Genomic DNA, 18,145 nt, shown 5'->3' with positions numbered 1-18,145 from the left:
CGTTCGTACATCGTTATTATTTAATTACTATCAATAAGTAATGTAATAAGAATTAATTTCACGTTCGGTGATTATTACCTATAGATCATACGCTAATTAAAAATAATGTTTTATTATGTGGATTGAGTGATACTTTTATCCTCATACTTAATACCGATGCATTCAATCTACATACAATGTGCATTATTTTCATTTCACTATCAAGAAGTTTTGAAGTTTGACTACATTACATATATTATGGACTATAAATATTATTTTTGCAATATATTATTGTGTTTGATATTTTTTTAGATTTATAGAAGAAAGGAGTTTTGTATCTGATATGGACATGGCGGGTTTAGCATTTTTTGACGAATGTACCGAACGCATCGAAGAAGAAAATGGTGAGAATACACACGTATTTTGTAATAATTTTCATTAGAATAGACGTTGTTCTATAAAAAATTATTATGTATACGAGTTTTATATAATTAGAGTAATATTAATAATTTGGCTATTTGGTCATTTTACACTAAATCGGTTACTTCTTGACGTCGCTATCAGACATTTTTTCAAAGTGGAAGTTCTCACGTACGTAAATAAAATCATATTACTCTGTAAAATTAATTTTATAACGTTGAAAGTTATAAATATATTCTCAGTTTGTAAATTCCTCTTTACAAAAGTTAGAAAAAATATGGTCGTACTTTTCGATGTTTCATCTACCGTTTTTAAAATGGGATTTTTAAAATGAATGCTGCAGTGAGTTCCTAAAGGATGGGTGCACCTCGTTTTAGATATATTTCTTAGTAGCGTCGTAAAACTGATTAGCGCTTCAAGTATAGCATTTTTCATGAATGTAGCAAGTAATTAGAGATATGTTGATCGACCTAGAGACTTGATAGGGCACATGTGATATGAATTGAAAATTAGCTCATCCTTTAAAGTGTATCTACAAAATTTATCCATTTGTAAAGGAAAACTGCAAGCCGAAATTTTACGACTCATCACAATTGCCAATTGCATCATGAATTGCTAATTACTAACTGCTATTATAGATATTGATCCCAAAAAATTGATACGAATGCCTAGGTGCGTGTGGAACGCATACGGTCCTAAAGCTACTGTTAGATTAGTTGGTAATCTTACGTAACCCTTCCTTTTATAACTTCACTATATCCCTTACATCAAGTATGAATGCATCGCGCGAAGAGCCCTTATGCAATCTCGAGCAGTTGCCAGCGATCAGTAATTTAAAAAAATATAATATGTACGAGCATTCATCAGCGAGTTGTCGGGCCGCATTGTGTTCGCAATCGCGAAAACACGCACGAAACACGGATGACTAGTCGCATTGGGAACAATTTTTGCGCAGGTCAGACACGTAAAAATAGTATTTTTTATTTAGAAACATACGAAGGGAGGCATAAAGCTCTCGTTGACAAAACTTATAATACGATCGCAGAGGAAGGCTATTTTAGTTACAAATTTTAAAACATTAGCGGTAATGAAAACGTTAATTTCTTTAAAATTTTTAATATAAAAGTTATCTTACATTTTTCTATATCTTGAAGAAATTCAGGGAATATTTGTTTTTTATTGCGTTCTTGTAATGAGAAACGTGGCTAATATTTCGTTTCTCTCACATTTTATTCTTCGAGATTAGAACTTATACCATTTACAACATTGTCCTACACTACAATACATCTGTCTACGAAGGCAATAGTTTTGCGCCGCACGAATTGATTTTAGGAAAACGGGCATGATTTTTAGCTCGTTTGCTGATCAAGAATTGGAAACCTATGGAAATTCGTGGCACCTATCGAATCACGAGAATGACTGAAATCCGAAATTTTCCAACAGATTATCTAAATACGGTAAAGGAATGCACGATCCTCTCAGTTCAAAATTGGAGATTACATTCTATATATTGGAGGAACCAAAAAGTAAATTAGGTCGTCTTATATTGGACTCTATGAGATAATCGATTTAAAAAACTTAAATGACGTGATACTCTGAATGGGACACAATACATTTGTCACAAAGTACCAAGATAAATTAAAAATCGCATACACGGATTAACACTGGAAGTATCAGCTTAAAACCTGGTCTCATCGCGGTTTCAAATTGAACCAAAATTCGCGTATAGGACACCATCAGGAACCTACAACCGAATTGCCAATTAATATGTGTACCCTAACGATAAGTCTCATATATAGATACATAAAACAAACACTGCATCGTAATAAACGATGTTTCATCTAAAAGAGAGGATGTTACGTTCGCGTCACATAATTTCCAGAGCTGTACCGGTATTCAATATTTTGGTTTCGCGTCGAATCGGGAATTCTATTTGCGATCAGGCTGGGATCTCGACAGATTTTCAGACGATGTTCAGATAAACCGCAATTTCGTATTTTTTATTGTAGTCATATGTGAAAATCATTTTAAATTTAAAAGCTTAAAGGTACATGATCTGATTGTAAAACTAAGAATTAGCGTCATACTTATATGTTCAGAAACGTTTGGAATCCCGATTCGACCCAATCCACGGCTTGGGTATTCGCACCCCTAATAATTTCCTTATTTGGAGATTGTATGCTTGGCTTAGATCTCGAAAGACTCACAACCAATGCGAAACTAGAATCTTTTCTATGAAAATCCCATGTAGTGGAAAGATTTCTTCTATCTTTATAGCTCCTTTTACTCTAATTTTTGGGTATAAAAAGCGTAGCAACGAGGATTAAATTGGTTCGGTTAAACAAGAGACTATGTACGAGGTGATTCTGCGAGATCACGTATACAAGTCCTAGTTGAACTTACTTCAGCACTATACAATACGCCATGCTGCTGTTAGCCATTATTCTAGAGTACTTTTTGGCTCCCGCTTTCTCGTTGCGTGTAAATCGGGAAGGATTAGATTCTTGCTTCGTCAGAATCGAAACTAAACAAAACTTCAAGTTGCTATTCTTATTTGATTCCTTGCTTCTGCCGCTAGAGATGTGCCGATTAGTTAGCGTTACGAGCGATACGATATTAATATTTCCTTAGCGTTAACCGTACATTGAGCTGATTTGTCGGCACATCACCTTCCTAGGGCTTCTGGCATTAGCCAGACATTGTTTTATCACGGCATCTACTTTCTTCGGCAACCGATGTAATTAACAATATTGGATTTATTGTACTAACAAACTCCATAACTTAAGAGTATCCCGGCTACGTAGCCTTCCCTTCCGACTTTTAACATCGATACGAATATACCTCTCTGAATAAAACTATATATTTTCATCATCTTCAGCTTATCATTCATATTCGAAGAAAAGTTCAATAAGGTACACAAACTGTGTTTGAATAATATATAATAATACAGACAATTATTTGTATAGTGTAAACAGCGAAGTAATCGCCGTTTTCAAAATGTTAATTGCTTTTCCATGGTTTTAAAATTGGAATTGACTAAAAAGTTATTTGTACAGAATTATACTTAGGGTTGGTTGATTTTTTTGAGTTTACTGATATTTTACTTATTTAATATATATTTATTTTTCATATTTGTGGTATTTATTAGTTTTGTACTAAGTAAACCATCCTTTACGGTATTGTGTAAGACTAGAAATCAACTAATTCTTTGGAACATGTTTCGTAATCCTGAATACATATTTTAGTGCCTCTTTTGGAACTGGATGAATCTCAGCATAGCGAACGGACAGTATTTATACCTCCGCCTGAAGCTGGCCCAAATCAATCGCCGATAGTATATCGTACATTTAAACTAAATCCTGATTTAATAAGACCGCAAAAAAATTTTAACATAGGAAATCCGAATTTAAGTGCCTTCGGAATAGTACCAGGAAGTCCTATGGCACGTAGAACCAAGCATGAAATTAAAGTAGCACAAAGAATGGCGCGCAAACAAGTAAGTATACATTTTTTAATTGTTATAGTTTTCAATATATTTTCAAACATTAAACAAAATTAAATGAAAGCACAGTTTCTATATACATTTACTATCTAACATTTATTTTTAATGTCATAAAAGAGAAATTATGAATTGTGTGACTTGAACTATGCGAATATATAAACTTTAATATAGCGAATTATAATTCTTATTTATTACTTATGTAGTTTTTATGAGAGAATAAAGTTGTTTATATTATATTTTTTCTTGTAATATCCTAAAGCGTCTTTTTCAGGCAGCGATGCCAGATAGATGGGGTAGATGTCTACTTGGAACATGTTACAGCCTTTGGTTTTTGCATTTACCGGCTATGCTACAGGTTTCGAATCAACCGGCTACGATCTTACATCAAGCTTATGATTTATTAGTCAAAATGCCGAAATTACATCTTGACCCTATCGAAGAAGTAAATTTTTCTATTCTTGTGTGTTTAAACAATTGTTTTGCAATTAAATTGTGTTAACGAATCTTACCGTAGAAGATATCGATTTTAGGTTTGCTATAGAGCTATGATGCAACTTTGTGGCGTTTATGGACAGCCTGTGTTAGCTGTAAAATTATTATTTCATATGAAACGCAGTGGAGTTCAGCCAAATGCACTCACTTATGGATTTTATAACAAGGTTTGATTTTTCATATATTATCATCTTTTGAGAAAAATGAATTGGTAGCATTCCGTTGTAAAATGTCTTTTAATGTCTATAATCCTTAGGCTGTACTCGAAGCAACTTGGCCATCTGATATGACAAACTCCAGTCAATTGATGTGGAATAAATTAAGAAACGCTATAGTTGGAGCTGCTTTGTTTAAGAGAGCTGGTAAAAGAAGCGCTAGAAGAAGATTGAGTTCCAATGCTGAATTATTATCTGTCGATGGCAAAACTGCAAGTATGGAACATGCATTTTCTAGATCTAGTCTTGACAGTTCTCATTCTCAAGACACAGAGGCTGCCCACAGTGATTGTGAGTACTAATTTATTATGTTGAATTATTGCTTTCTTAGATGCAGGTTCTTATTTCTTTTCCTTTTTTCTCGCTTTTTCCCCGTCATCGCATTGGTAGCTACTAAAGGGAGCTCTGTCCCAGATCTACCAGAATATGGACCTTTTGAAATAAAAAAGCTTCCCCGGCAAAATAGTATTGTTAAAGATTCGGTAGTATTAAGTGTTATGCCAACAGAGGAATTGGATAATATGTCGTTGAATCAAAGGTAATTTTTTTCATTATTCTATCTAATTTTAATTTTGCTTTGTCTTTATTAATGGCGTTTATATTTACGTATCACGTATATTTTCTCTTCATTTCTAGAATAATTCGAAATTTGGAATCACCATTGAAGAGTCCTATTCGGACACCAGTCACAGAAAATGACCCATTAGGTGCTTTAATTAACGACGAAACTCCGATTGTCTCACCTTCCGAAGAGAATGATTCAAATTGTTCCACAAGTACTTTAACTGTTTTTAATAACACCGAAGAACGCCCAGGAGGACCTCTTTTATTTCGAAGGTAGGTCCTATTTTTATAATTTGTAACTGGCACTTATATATATTGAGATAACTAAGAATAAGATAAGTTTTTATTTAAATATAAATTGCACAATTAATTACATACGTCTTATGGATACATAGACACGAGTTCGCACATGTATGCATTAGGAATCTTTTTAATATGAGGAGGTAAAGTAAAGATCTTATTAGTAAATTAAAAAATTAAAAGATACTGAAAAAATAATTGTTCCCGGAAATATTTCAGTAAATTGTGCTTTTGAAACAAAACATTAAAAATAATAAATATCTCTTGAGCTAGTTTTCTGATATGAGCAGCTTAATACTTTCTTACATGGAGTACCGAGATGCTTCGATGCATAAAAAGATCTTATTCTACTTAAAAAAAAAAACATAGTTGATCTTCATATGTCCTCTACGTGTCTTCATATGTCTTAATACGTTAACTGCTCAAAAAAAAATTTTTGGTACCCATAATTATTTATAATTTTCTGTCCATTCCGTAAAAAATTTGTTCTTCGAAATACAATTTTATAATTAATTTTTGCGTTCAAAGGTCTGTCTCTTTTCGTTTACTAGTTCTTCTCTGTAGAACGTGATAGAATTTCGTCTTTCTTTATTCAAAAACTCATTAAGCTCATGTCGCGGTGATTATAGTGTCGTTAAAGCCAAAAGCGTAATATTTATTTATTCATATGGTATAATTCCTTAACATCAACGCATACGCTGAATTTTGTGTCAGTAAAATATCGGTACATTTATATTTTCAATTAAATATAAACAAATAGTTTGATTCATTAAAAAATTTTTGTTAAAATACTTTTGAATGTGTATGTTTATATTCATGTTATGTTCATTTTTCCGCCAATTTTCTTTACCAAAATAGGTGTACGCTTAATTTTTGTGAGCAATTGTATGTGTCTTTTTATATAGAACTAAATATGTGTATACCTATTTATTTATTAACGCATATTTTATTTATTTCTCATATGTTATAAAAATTTATTGGATTTGGCTTGAGAAATATTCTCATTTTAATGTAACATATTATATTTATTATAACATATTATAATAGTAAATATTTATATCGTATTATTCCGAAGACATTGCGAATTTGAATCATGCAAATCCTAGACTTTGGATTCCGGTTGTCAACCGTACAAAAATACTCACTCTTTAGAATATTTATTTCTATCTATTACTTATTATTTACCTAGTTCTTAATTATAACTATCTTAAAACTATCTTATAGATACTACTAGAGATACATTTGATAAACATAACAAAGTATTTAAATATATACGTGTGTAACTATACTTCTTTATTAAACAGCAAATCTATCCTTTGTATGTGTTTCTATAGATCGATATCGATCAGATTATGTCCCCATTGAAATCAGTCAACTTTAATTTAAGATATTCTTTCTTTAAGTATTATTATAATAAAATGCTAGTAAATTTGTTTATTGTGTCGTAACAAAAGTGACGAAGCTGGAGACAGGTATTAGATATTCTTGAAATGTTATTATGTAAAAATGAACGTGCGAAATAGAATTGAGAATACACTTTTTTTAGACTAGACTACATTCAGAGTTTTATTTTTACTACATAGACGATAGACAAAGGTAGAATTTATTTTATTCATTGCATTCAGCTTTGCCGGTTCTTCGAAGATTATATCTTTATTAGATAGATTATTGAGAACGAATAAAAAAGAAAATAAGAAAAGAAGTTATTACTGCATGAGAAAATAATCCACGATATTGTAATTATGACTAATTTACTACTCTATTGATTTTTCTGTTTTCTTTCATTGCATTGGGCAAATATTTTGATAAATAATGTATATTACCATGAGATGTTCCGTTTTTATTTCTAGTCCAAACTCATTAGAAAAGTTCATTAGGAACTTTCTTCTTCTAATTGTAAGTCTCTAAAGTTCGTTATAAAGCATCGCGTCACATTTTCGCAATAATATTATAATATAAACGCATATTTTGGAACATGCAATGAGAAAATAACAATTTTGATCTGGAGTATAGTTAAATTACAGCCTAAACTAGGAAATTTTAAATATCATATAGAAAAAGTATGGAAAAATATACTTATGGAAAGATATATTAACGGCAAAGAATTCTGCTAATAACATCTACGTAATATTGCTACAGTATTAATATACTACTATAATATTCTTTTAATATTACTATAACTATTCTTTACATTTATATTGCAGTAATATTTTGCCTCGTAGTGCAACATTTCATCAAACGGTAGATGAAACTGGTGTTGCGATAGGTGGACATTTGCAGAGGAGCGAAACTATGCCACATTCTGTTGCACAGCAAAGTGAGCAAGATAAGGAAAGAGAACGGTTAGAAATAAGCAGTCTTTGGTCACAAAAGGACAGCGTTACTTCCAGTCTTTCAAGTTTAGGCTCCAGTTTGAAGTTGAGCTTTGGGTAAGGTAGACATTACTAATATTTATTATCACGATCCTATAAAATTATTAAGTTAAATTAAATAACCGAATAGACAATATCGAATCTTAGTTTTCTTCTTATTACTTTTTAATATTTTGTGTGTAATTGATTAAAATAATTATACAAAAGGTTTAACTATTTACTAATAATAATTATTGAAGTAATTGTGTAGGTATTAAATATTTAAAAAAGAATGAACCGAAAAGAATTGGACAGTAAAAATAGAAGAATATTCTATTAAATAAAAAATTTATCAAATGGACGAATTGTATATCAAAAGTAGATCATTAAAAACAGTTTCGGTAAATAAATACTGAGTGAATAAAATAGTTGTTTATTTAAACATTGTATTAGAAGTTAATGAATTTTTTTATTAAGGGCAGAATACTATTCTATTTCCATATATGTACTCGTATGTATGTGTGTATGTATATATGTATATACACAGACATTAGACCAATTTCATTTGGTTTCAATGGGAACGTAATCTAGGCTCGTTGTCATTAATTCTGTAGTACGTTGAAGTGCGTTTTATAATAGAACGCGTTGTAAGACTTGTTTATCTATGATTAGAGGTCACCGAAGCTCAATCATGAGAAAGATAATTTATTTCATTTACCCCTCAAAGGTTATACTCTTCTATCCTATCATAAATTTCTGTGAATAGTCAGGGATAATTTGTATCTTACGAATTTTCTTATAAAGTATAGGATTGTTTGCGATATCAAATGTCAGTCTTCTTTTCTGCTAATTACAGTGTAGTTGTAAAATATGTTTCGTTGAGTTTGAAGGTTACTATCCTCTTCGTTGCTTAGATTGGCTACATTCGTCTGTGTGGAACTTTGCTGGAACACAAGGATATTTTGAGTCATTTCTACATGTAACTGATAAACAAAAATTGAAACGCAACATTTTTATTCTTCTCCTATTTTGATTCGCCTCATTTTAGTTTAACGTTTAGATGTTAAAAGCATCTTTTAAATCCTCTACCATTTCGTCTGAGTTATTGTTATTATTACTCTGTATCTTTTACGTATTCAGCTTAAAAAAATTACTTGTATCAAATTATGTGTTACTTGAAAATATTTATATATTGCTGCATCCCTTTTTATACGGTACTTTTCTACACGATTCATGGTTACATACACGATTTCTTAACACGTTTCATTCATAGATCATGGTTTTTTAACGCGTCCTATTCACATTTGGGCGATTTTCTTCACTCGTTATAGTTAGTTTTATACGGTTGCACATTCATTAGTTTGCTGAAAATCATACATATCCTATACAAGAATATAAAATCCTTCTTCTCTCAAATCGAATATATGTATATGTCTATTAAATAGTGTTTCTAGCGAATGCATATCTACATTTTAAATTGCTTCTTGTATAGTTTGCACTAGTTTAACGCAAGTTTTATGCTTTGATACAAATCGATCTTTGCACGACTTCTTTATACGATTTTTTTGCACGGGACGTAACCGTGTGAAAGGTGGCCCAGGTATAACTTGTATTCGAAACTCTAATTTTTCGATATCATCATCATCATCAACAGGAAGATAAAGGATATATATTACTGTAATGATTGATCTTACGTATGTATGGCAATAGATGTTATTTTCCTTGCATCTGACTGCAAAATGTAAGCACATTACAAATAAAGTGAGTTCCAAAACTATTGGAACTTTAACATTGTCTTCCAGGAAAACGCTCGAGTTACGCTTGTGTTACGATCCGGTTCTTCGACACTTTCGATCCTCATGATGAGTACATTTGCTCGCAGGTTTTCACCGATCTAGGTCCAGAAGTATAGAATAACGCTCGTAACAAATCATTTTCAAGCACCCTGTGCAAGTAGAGACGAGGTGATTTCTTATGAAAAAATAAGAAGAAAATGTAGAATAAAATTTGTTCATATGGCTGTTCGTTTTCGAGAAAATCAAATATACATTTATTTAAATATAACTAATTTCGGGTTGAACAACGATAATTATTCGACAGGAGGTCGTATCACGTGGGAAAATAAATCGAGAAAATAAATTTGTTTATCATACGCGTGTATTAGATCGATTCTTAAAAATATTCAAATTCTATTCTCTTGAAAATGAGACCTTATGTGAAAAAGTTGTATTCCATATTTTCGCATGCATTTTAGAACAATAGCCTGCTGATTGTTTACTCATGCCCAGCAATTAACGGTAATTAACGAAGTCAAGCATACTTGACAAATGTTCATTTTCTTAAAAACTAAGCCTCGGACAAAGACATTTTATTCTGTATTTTCTTGTTGTTCTTTTCTTGATGAATCGCCTCTTGCCTGTTTGCACGTTATTCGGTCGGATCCTGTGTATATTTACATTATAGATATAGATAGGCTAATATCAGCAGTCAGTTACATCAAGTCAACATCGAGAAAAATATTTGTTTCAGTCCTACTAGTTTGACAGGAAAGAAATCCAATGAAATAATACTCGGTGGTTTAAATAGTTTAAAATCTGCTGCCACAACAGTGGTAAAAAAGTTTGACGAGATCAAGGAAGCTATCTCTGCGACAAGTACCCCTGTGAAAATAAAGGAGCGCGACTGTAAAATACCACATGGAGCATCACACGAGTCGTTGGACTCGATGACGGATGGTTCTTTACAAGACAGAAACGAGCCTCTTAAACTATCTGGTTTGTAACATATAGTTTACTATCTCTATAAAAACAGATGATAACAAGTATAGTGTAAAATATGGATTTTAAATAATTCCTTGTTGTATCGAAATAGGAGACGGAACTCTAGATCCTTATACGTTATACGATTTGACTGAATGTTTATATCCAAAAGGATCGAGAGAATTAGATGAACGGATCGCTATTGAGCTTGTACTCTCTAGTGCGAGTAGATGCCATCATTGCGCCTCTATCCTTTACGACGAAGAAATAATGGCCGGTTGGCAACCAGAAGATTCAAATTTAAATACAGTTTGTCAGTACTGTGATAAAGCAACAGTACCTCTACTTACTATCACAATATTAGATTATAGGTACATAAAATTTATTAAGTTATTATTTGATAAAGTATAATCTTTCCGTAAATTGCTTGCGTTATATTATTTGTGCATTTTCATATTTACAAAGATGCGAGGAAAATGAAAAGAAGAGTGACCCTCTAATGGGAGCTTTGGTTGAATTACTAGATAAACCGAAAGAATTATTAGAACCTATCACGGTGCCATACTTGAATCCTCTAGTTTTAAGGAAAGAACTAGAAAGTGTTTTAAGTCAAGAAGGTGACGCGTGTCTTACTAAACATAAATTTATCGAGGAACATCCAATCGTATACTGGAATCTTATATGGTATTTCGAAAGAATTAATTTAATGAGTCACCTTCCTGATCTGTGGCTAGGCAACGATAAGAAAAAGGAACAGATAAATTACAGCGCTGTAGGTGTCAAAACTATGTGGGATAATGAAAGGCTTCACATGGATCGCTTGCCTATGTATCTTCAATGGAAACTGAACATCGCAGATGACAAAACGTAAGTTAAAATTTCTTTAATACATATTAATGTAATATACGGCAACATGTTATCCTTGAATTTCCTATTTTATTGGGGCAAACATACGATATATCTAATATTACCTATAATCTTCGAACAAGCGTTTAAAGTAACGTTTATTTTCGTATGGCAAAATTCATACCGCAAGGATGAAATCTTTCAAGTTTATCTATTAAGTTATTAGCATATATTAAGATAAGTAATCGCAAAATAACTTTAACAGTTCATACGACTTTAAATAATACTAACGACATAAATATTGTATTCTGGATGCACAGACGTAATGTCGTGACACAGTATACTTTTCATGAATATACTAAACAGAAAAATGAGATTTTTTTCATTACTAAGCAATTGACTTTTCTTCTTCATTTTTCAATTAAATAACAAACGATGATAGCGCTGTATCTGAAAATCGACGGATAAAATTCATTCAAGTACGAAATCTATACATATATCAAACTTTCCACTTTGAATCCAATCGATCAATTTACATCTTTACTATAAGTTCCCTCGCTATAAGTTTTACAATACACGAATGCTACCTTACTATAATCATATATAGGTAGATAAATCTAAATTTACTGTTTATATCTTTATATATTACCCCTTTTAATTGTACGTTATTCTCACCGTTATCATCGAAAAATATCTTTTTTGTAAATTGACATTTTTGAAGTTTAATTGGAATAATATTTTCAATTTCATATTTTCAAACTCCTTAAAATTGTTATGTACATTTTTAATTATGTTGATTATGTTATCATATAATTATCCACTGTACATCTTGAACTTGTAGATTGCAACGATATGCCAACAGCACTTATTCTATTTGAAGTTCCCTCCCAAATATATGTTAATGAGACAAATTCGATTTCATCCAGTTCATTAAATAACGTAACTGCTTCTATTTAAGCCTAAACTGGCTTTTTACATTAATTTTTGTTTAATGCTGTTTTAATGTTAATATAATTCTCTTACAAACACTTACTGCACAAAATCATCTTATATTTGACAAAGCTTTTGCAGTAAGTACTATTATTGATATATATTTTTGAATTAAATATAGAAGTCGAAGCTAGTGAATTTATTTATTTCGTGCAGTAATTATAAATACCTCTGCCCGGGCCTCTCTTTCCAGCGGACCCTAAGCACGTGCCTATTTTGCCTAGTGATAAACGCGGCTCTGTATGCATATATTGAGTTGGCAACTAAGTGATTGCGGATTTTGTCAATACCACCTAATGACAAAATTTCCAATCACTTAGTTGCCAATCAATATGGTTGTACATATTTTGCTCCACCGTTCGGAATACTGAAGAATTTTATGCCTTTACCGCTTTGTTTATTGTTTTCGTGCAATGACTACTTCACGAATATAAAAGCAGACTCAGTATCGAAGAAGTAAACCTCTCGTAACCATTTTTAATGCGATTGGAAATTTATTATATATTATGGACGTTAGCATGATGCGATTACTGTGAACAGCCGACTTTAACAGTATCACGTCGGTCGGTAAAAGAATAGAATTTTTGTGTTAACTGATTAGGCAACCATACAGGGCGAGTGAATAAAAATTATCACTTGAAATAACTCGTTATCTATTGACATTAGTAACAGTTGTTTGAAATAAAATTTATTATATTCGAAGCAGGGAGGGGGGGGGGATGCTGATCAGAGGAATACATATATCTTGATTTTTCTAGTGCCAAATATTTTCTAAGATATCAAGGTGACTTAGTTTCCTTTTAACGACAGCCTGTATTTCTCGTATACTCTGTTATAGCCACTAAAAAAGACGAAGGTAATCATGCACAAAAGGGGACGGTCCCCTTAAAACATCTAACTTATACTAACTTTTAAACCACGATTCCTTCCTCCCTACAACATATCTCAAAGTCAAAGTAATTGGAGTTGAAGTCTCCTTTTGTGCGTTATTATCAAGACGAATTCAGCGAGCTATAATAAAATAAGCTTCAATTGGCTTTGAATTTCACAACGAACTTTCTATTGCCCCTAATATCGGCTGAAGTTCGCCAATTTTTCATTCATATTGGGATTCAAGGTCAACTGAAAGTTAGATCATAGATCATTGAATTGTAAGTTGTATTATATAGATCGTTCTTACTCTTTTCACATTCGTAAAGACCATATTACGTGCCGTAGAATATATTACTTTGTTTTAATATACTGCATATTTTTTACTATATATGTATATTGTACATATTTCTTCATTTCTTTCTTTTTTTTATTCAACTCGCAAGGATCTCTACATATTTTCTATCGATACTGTTCTCCTTTTTTCGATAATTGTAATGTCATCTATAGGTCTTGTGTTTCTTTCTATTTTGTTGCTTCCCGTCGCTATATATGTGATCATGTCTCTTTGTAAGAATCATATTGTCTTTTTGTAAAATCAAACAATCCGATGTCAAACAGAGATTACTGTATAGTTGACAAAGCGAATTTATAATTCTTGTCAACGCCTGCACATTTTCAGTGACGTTTCGTTTAGAACTTGCTTTACTTCTCCTTTTTATTCACTTGATTACAGGATATAAAATACGTTTATAATTATATTAACATTATCCTTGTTTGTTCCAGATTAATGCAGTCAGTGATCACGAATGTTCGTCGGAATGATCTAGCGGAACCTATAAAAAGAGTGGCCTTAGAAAGAAATAAAAATCAATCGACTAATCAACCGCTATTTTCTATATATCGAGATATTTTGTTTCTGGCATTTACAGTTTTGGGGAGAGGGAATATTGACCAAGGTATGTTGGTTTTTATTAAATTAACATAGAATATGTCTTATTATTCATAATCATTGGAACACTTCTGTAGTGGATCCGACTTTATATACATACCTACACGTTTAACATTGTACATATTCCTTTCCCTTTATTTACTTTTTATTATGAAGTTACATAACTACAAATAAAGAATAAGTGATGTAACGAGTTTACGAAAAATTACGAAAAAATGTACAATCTCGATTGATAAATTTTCATTACTTTATTGCATGTCTCAAGTTTCTGCACAAGTGTAAACATATATTTCATTTTTAAAAATACTTGCGTTTTTGTTTCAAAAGGTGATTAGGTTTTGTACTTTTATTTACTTTTTATTTTCCAATGTTTTTGAATTATACGATATTACTTTGACAAAGACAAATGATAGTTTACTGACGACGCAAGATGCAGAAAGTATACACACGTGTGTATATATGCATACCTATTTCCTCTTACTACTTCTTCAAGTTATCAAGCGTCAAAGCGTTCAAGCTTTCTATAACTAAGAACCAGGATATTAAAATATAATAGAACATTGATTATATTGTCGGAACCATGATTTTGGTTGAGTGCCGAGATCCCCGTAGCCCATAGCTCTCTCTCTCTCTCTCTCTCTCTCTCCATCTTTCTTCTCTTTCTTTCTTCTTTACAATAGAATAACTTTTTTTAAATTTGGGCCAAATGGCATGATTTTTTTTAAGCAATTAGAAGGATTAGTTTACTAGATGAAGTGTAACTAAAATTTTCAGAAGGTTGCAATTTGTCGGAATCGCGAAGAAAAAAGTAAAGCTCGCTTTTAACAACTTTTTTAACTGAGCCTGTAATGAGAATTTAAGCAATACGTTTTGAAGATGTATTGGTATATGCTGAAAATTTTATCGAAATAGGCGGTTGATGATGAAACAGGTGATAGTGATCGAAAAATGTAAGAATCTTTATATTTTTGGCCGAAACTCGTGAAAAATTGCGATATTTTGTACTGTGTCGTTTAAATTCTCAATACAGATAAAAAGTTATAAAAAACGACCTTTGGCGTTTCCTTAGCGATTCTGATCAGTTGCAACTTGTTCAAAATTTTATTTATGGGTCACCACCTACTAAATTAATGCTTCTAATTTCTCAGAAAAGGGAAAGAAGTCAGATCGTTTGGACCAGTTTTAAGAAAGTTGTGTATCTTGAAGTATTCTAAAGAGTATACTAATACTTTCTATATCTATTGTACTATTGGATGAAGTAGACGAATTTACTAAAGCAATAAGCAATTCTTCTACCCCTCAATAGTATTTCCGTTGATACACTCAATGGATCAGGATCTAATCGAAATTTTTTTTAATTCTAAAAAAGATTTGCTACGAAAATTTATTGATAGTGGAATAAACTTATTAAACGTGTATAAAGGTTTTAATATAAAAGATTGTCGTTATTTAATGATATAAATTCAGAAACACCATGTTCGAAAAAGCATAGAATCAATTATTATTAAATAGTGAAATAAAATACACTAAGAATCTGGAAACAATGAAATCCATGTAATTCTTATATAGTTTTATGCAATATGTATACATACATATATGTATATGTATATATATATATGTATGTATAACAAATAATTGAATCGAACATCCTCTAGAATATCTAATGAATAACTTTAATCATTGTCATATTTATATGAATGATTTATTTGTTTTAGGTGTTTTCGATAGAGAATATACACTATCTTTGGAAAGATTAACAGAAAAAGAAGAGAAGCTGTTGTGTAAAATTGATGCTCCGCCCTCGATGATGTCAGTATTTTGCAGACATTACTTTAAGCAACTAAGTGTGTAAAGTTAAAATCATCGGTATTGAGAAAGATGGTGTAACATATTGTAAGAATGAATAGTACATTCATGAGAGGCGTTACAGATTTATCTGTGATGCCTGATTTTTGGTGTAGAACAAAACACGTAAGATGTCAAAATTGATAGTAAATTATACATTTTAGATAAGTATTTATGATTATTAATTTCGAATAAAAATTGGTGATTAGCATTGTTTTAAAAATTTTGCACTTTTTTTCACGACAAACAGATAAGGGAGTAAAATTTATCTGAAGTCGTAAATATTAAATATTTGATTATAGAATGACGTATACTTCTTTTCATATTTAAAATATGCGGTTACTATCAATAATTTTCTATTTAGAAAATAGTTGCATATATACTTTGTTATTAAAATGTGAATATTCATAGTTATATGTATCAACGCGATAAGGAAAATCATTCAGTACCAAAGAATCTGACTTGGTTTAAAAACTATAAATTCATTTGTTTTAGTTGGTACTTTCACAGTGATGAAGATTGCATATAATCCTCGATATTCAAATTATTTTATTACGTTTCAAACATCGTTTGCGATATAATAATATGAATCACATGCGCGCTCGCGCGTACGAACGTCAATTTCAATGTTAATTTTAACTTAAGTACGTTGCAGCAAAACCCTTTTGCCAAAGTCTATTTAATTTGATCTAGTTCGAAGGACAATATTCATGTTTTTATACTTTTGAGATGAAATGAGAAATGCTGCTCATATTTCTAGCACTTATATTTACGAATTATGCTATAATATTTGCAAAATAATTTACAAAACGTATTCAAATGGAAAAGGTCTTAAAATACGATATAATGATAATTATTTACGATTATCTAGGAAAATTAATATTTTAAACTAGATCTTTGCTATGCAATTTTATGTTTGTTGCATATCATTTTATTTTTACGAAAGATTTAATGTGCAGCGTACTTGAAAATTTTCATCTACTATACTTTCATACATACGTATTTGCAATTTGTTAGTTATTATGGACAGTTGTCAAGTATTTTAATATAAGGAGGAATGTTTGATCGAAGGACATTAAATGGAACGCCATTGAATATTTTCTGTTGTAGTTAAAATTCAAGATGTATTATTCGATTCTAATTGGAAATATTTGCAACGAAATATATTACTTTGCTGAATATTGATTTTTAAAAGTATTTTGATGCAGAAATACTTATATAGAACATAATATTATGTATGTAATATTTGTAACATCACTTTGTCGTATAACTTTTCGTTAAATTATACAATAGGTTGGTTCATAAAAATTCTGTTATATTATGCATACATAATTTAATATAACGATGCTCTGCACTTTTCAATATGATGAATCTTGTACAATAAAATACTGTGTATTCGTCTGCTATTAAATTATGAATGTAAAACATAAATAAAAGTCAGTCATGGTATTTTACATAAATGAGTTTTATCGTCAATACATTTTTTACAATTAATCCTTGTTCCTCAATGACTATAAGAAATGTAACACGTTTCAGCTAGGAATATTAACACATTGAGGATGGTATGTTATGATAAGCATATAGCCTGAATTCCCGCGTATTTTTGCAGTGATTGAAAAGATTCAAAAGAGTATATAATGCTATGTATAGCATTTAACAAGTGTAATATTTTATTAAAAATCAATGAGCAGATTTAAAGATACTTTTAGTAACGTTTTTTAGTGTGATATACTTGAAAACAATTTCCCCGATCGAGAGATACTAAGCGAAATTTACAAATATATCGTGTATCGTCCCTTCTTTTGTTTGCAGTATATACGCGGCATTTTCTTCTTGGATATTTTTGTTTTTCAATGGCAACAGTTTGTTTCAAAATATGCTACCGCATATTTCCAGGCAATCTTCGGACAATCCCGGAACTTTGAACGAACACGCATCTAGCAAACTTTTCAATATGATTTTTTATGGCGACTGAGGTGATGTGCGTGATAGGTATGGAAGAATCACTCGGTATTGTTTAACAATAACTGTTTATTTGCTTGTGTTCGTGGTATACACTA

At 31.1% G+C, this 18,145-nt stretch overlaps 1 protein-coding gene across 4 annotated transcripts in view; it reads left to right on the top strand.

The window, feature by feature from the left end:
• LOC100644029 (DENN domain-containing protein Crag) overlaps positions 1-17,545 on the top strand; it is a 44,673-nt gene extending 27,128 nt beyond the window's left edge. For 2 of the 4 annotated variants that reach the window (XM_048409961.1, XM_048409962.1), the window contains 13 exons: positions 292-383; positions 3,645-3,895; positions 4,173-4,361; positions 4,432-4,560; positions 4,650-4,899; positions 4,999-5,146; positions 5,245-5,445; positions 7,677-7,901; positions 10,353-10,597; positions 10,695-10,953; positions 11,048-11,449; positions 14,075-14,247; positions 15,956-17,545. In XM_048409961.1, coding sequence (XP_048265918.1) covers positions 292-383; positions 3,645-3,895; positions 4,173-4,361; positions 4,432-4,560; positions 4,650-4,899; positions 4,999-5,146; positions 5,245-5,445; positions 7,677-7,901; positions 10,353-10,597; positions 10,695-10,953; positions 11,048-11,449; positions 14,075-14,247; positions 15,956-16,092 — 2,701 coding nt within the window. In that variant the 3' untranslated portion in view covers positions 16,093-17,545. The remainder of the gene's footprint in view (positions 1-291; positions 384-3,644; positions 3,896-4,172; positions 4,362-4,431; positions 4,561-4,649; positions 4,900-4,998; positions 5,147-5,244; positions 5,446-7,676; positions 7,902-10,352; positions 10,598-10,694; positions 10,954-11,047; positions 11,450-14,074; positions 14,248-15,955) is intronic. The other 2 variants (XM_012314132.3, XM_048409963.1) reach the window with 2 other exon arrangements.
• Positions 17,546-18,145: the final 600 nt, after the last annotated feature.

Source organism: Bombus terrestris, chromosome 11 (assembly GCF_910591885.1).
Source record: "Bombus terrestris chromosome 11, iyBomTerr1.2, whole genome shotgun sequence".
NCBI lineage: Eukaryota > Metazoa > Arthropoda > Insecta > Hymenoptera > Apidae > Bombus > Bombus terrestris.
This window is presented reverse-complemented; position numbering and strand designations above follow the sequence as displayed.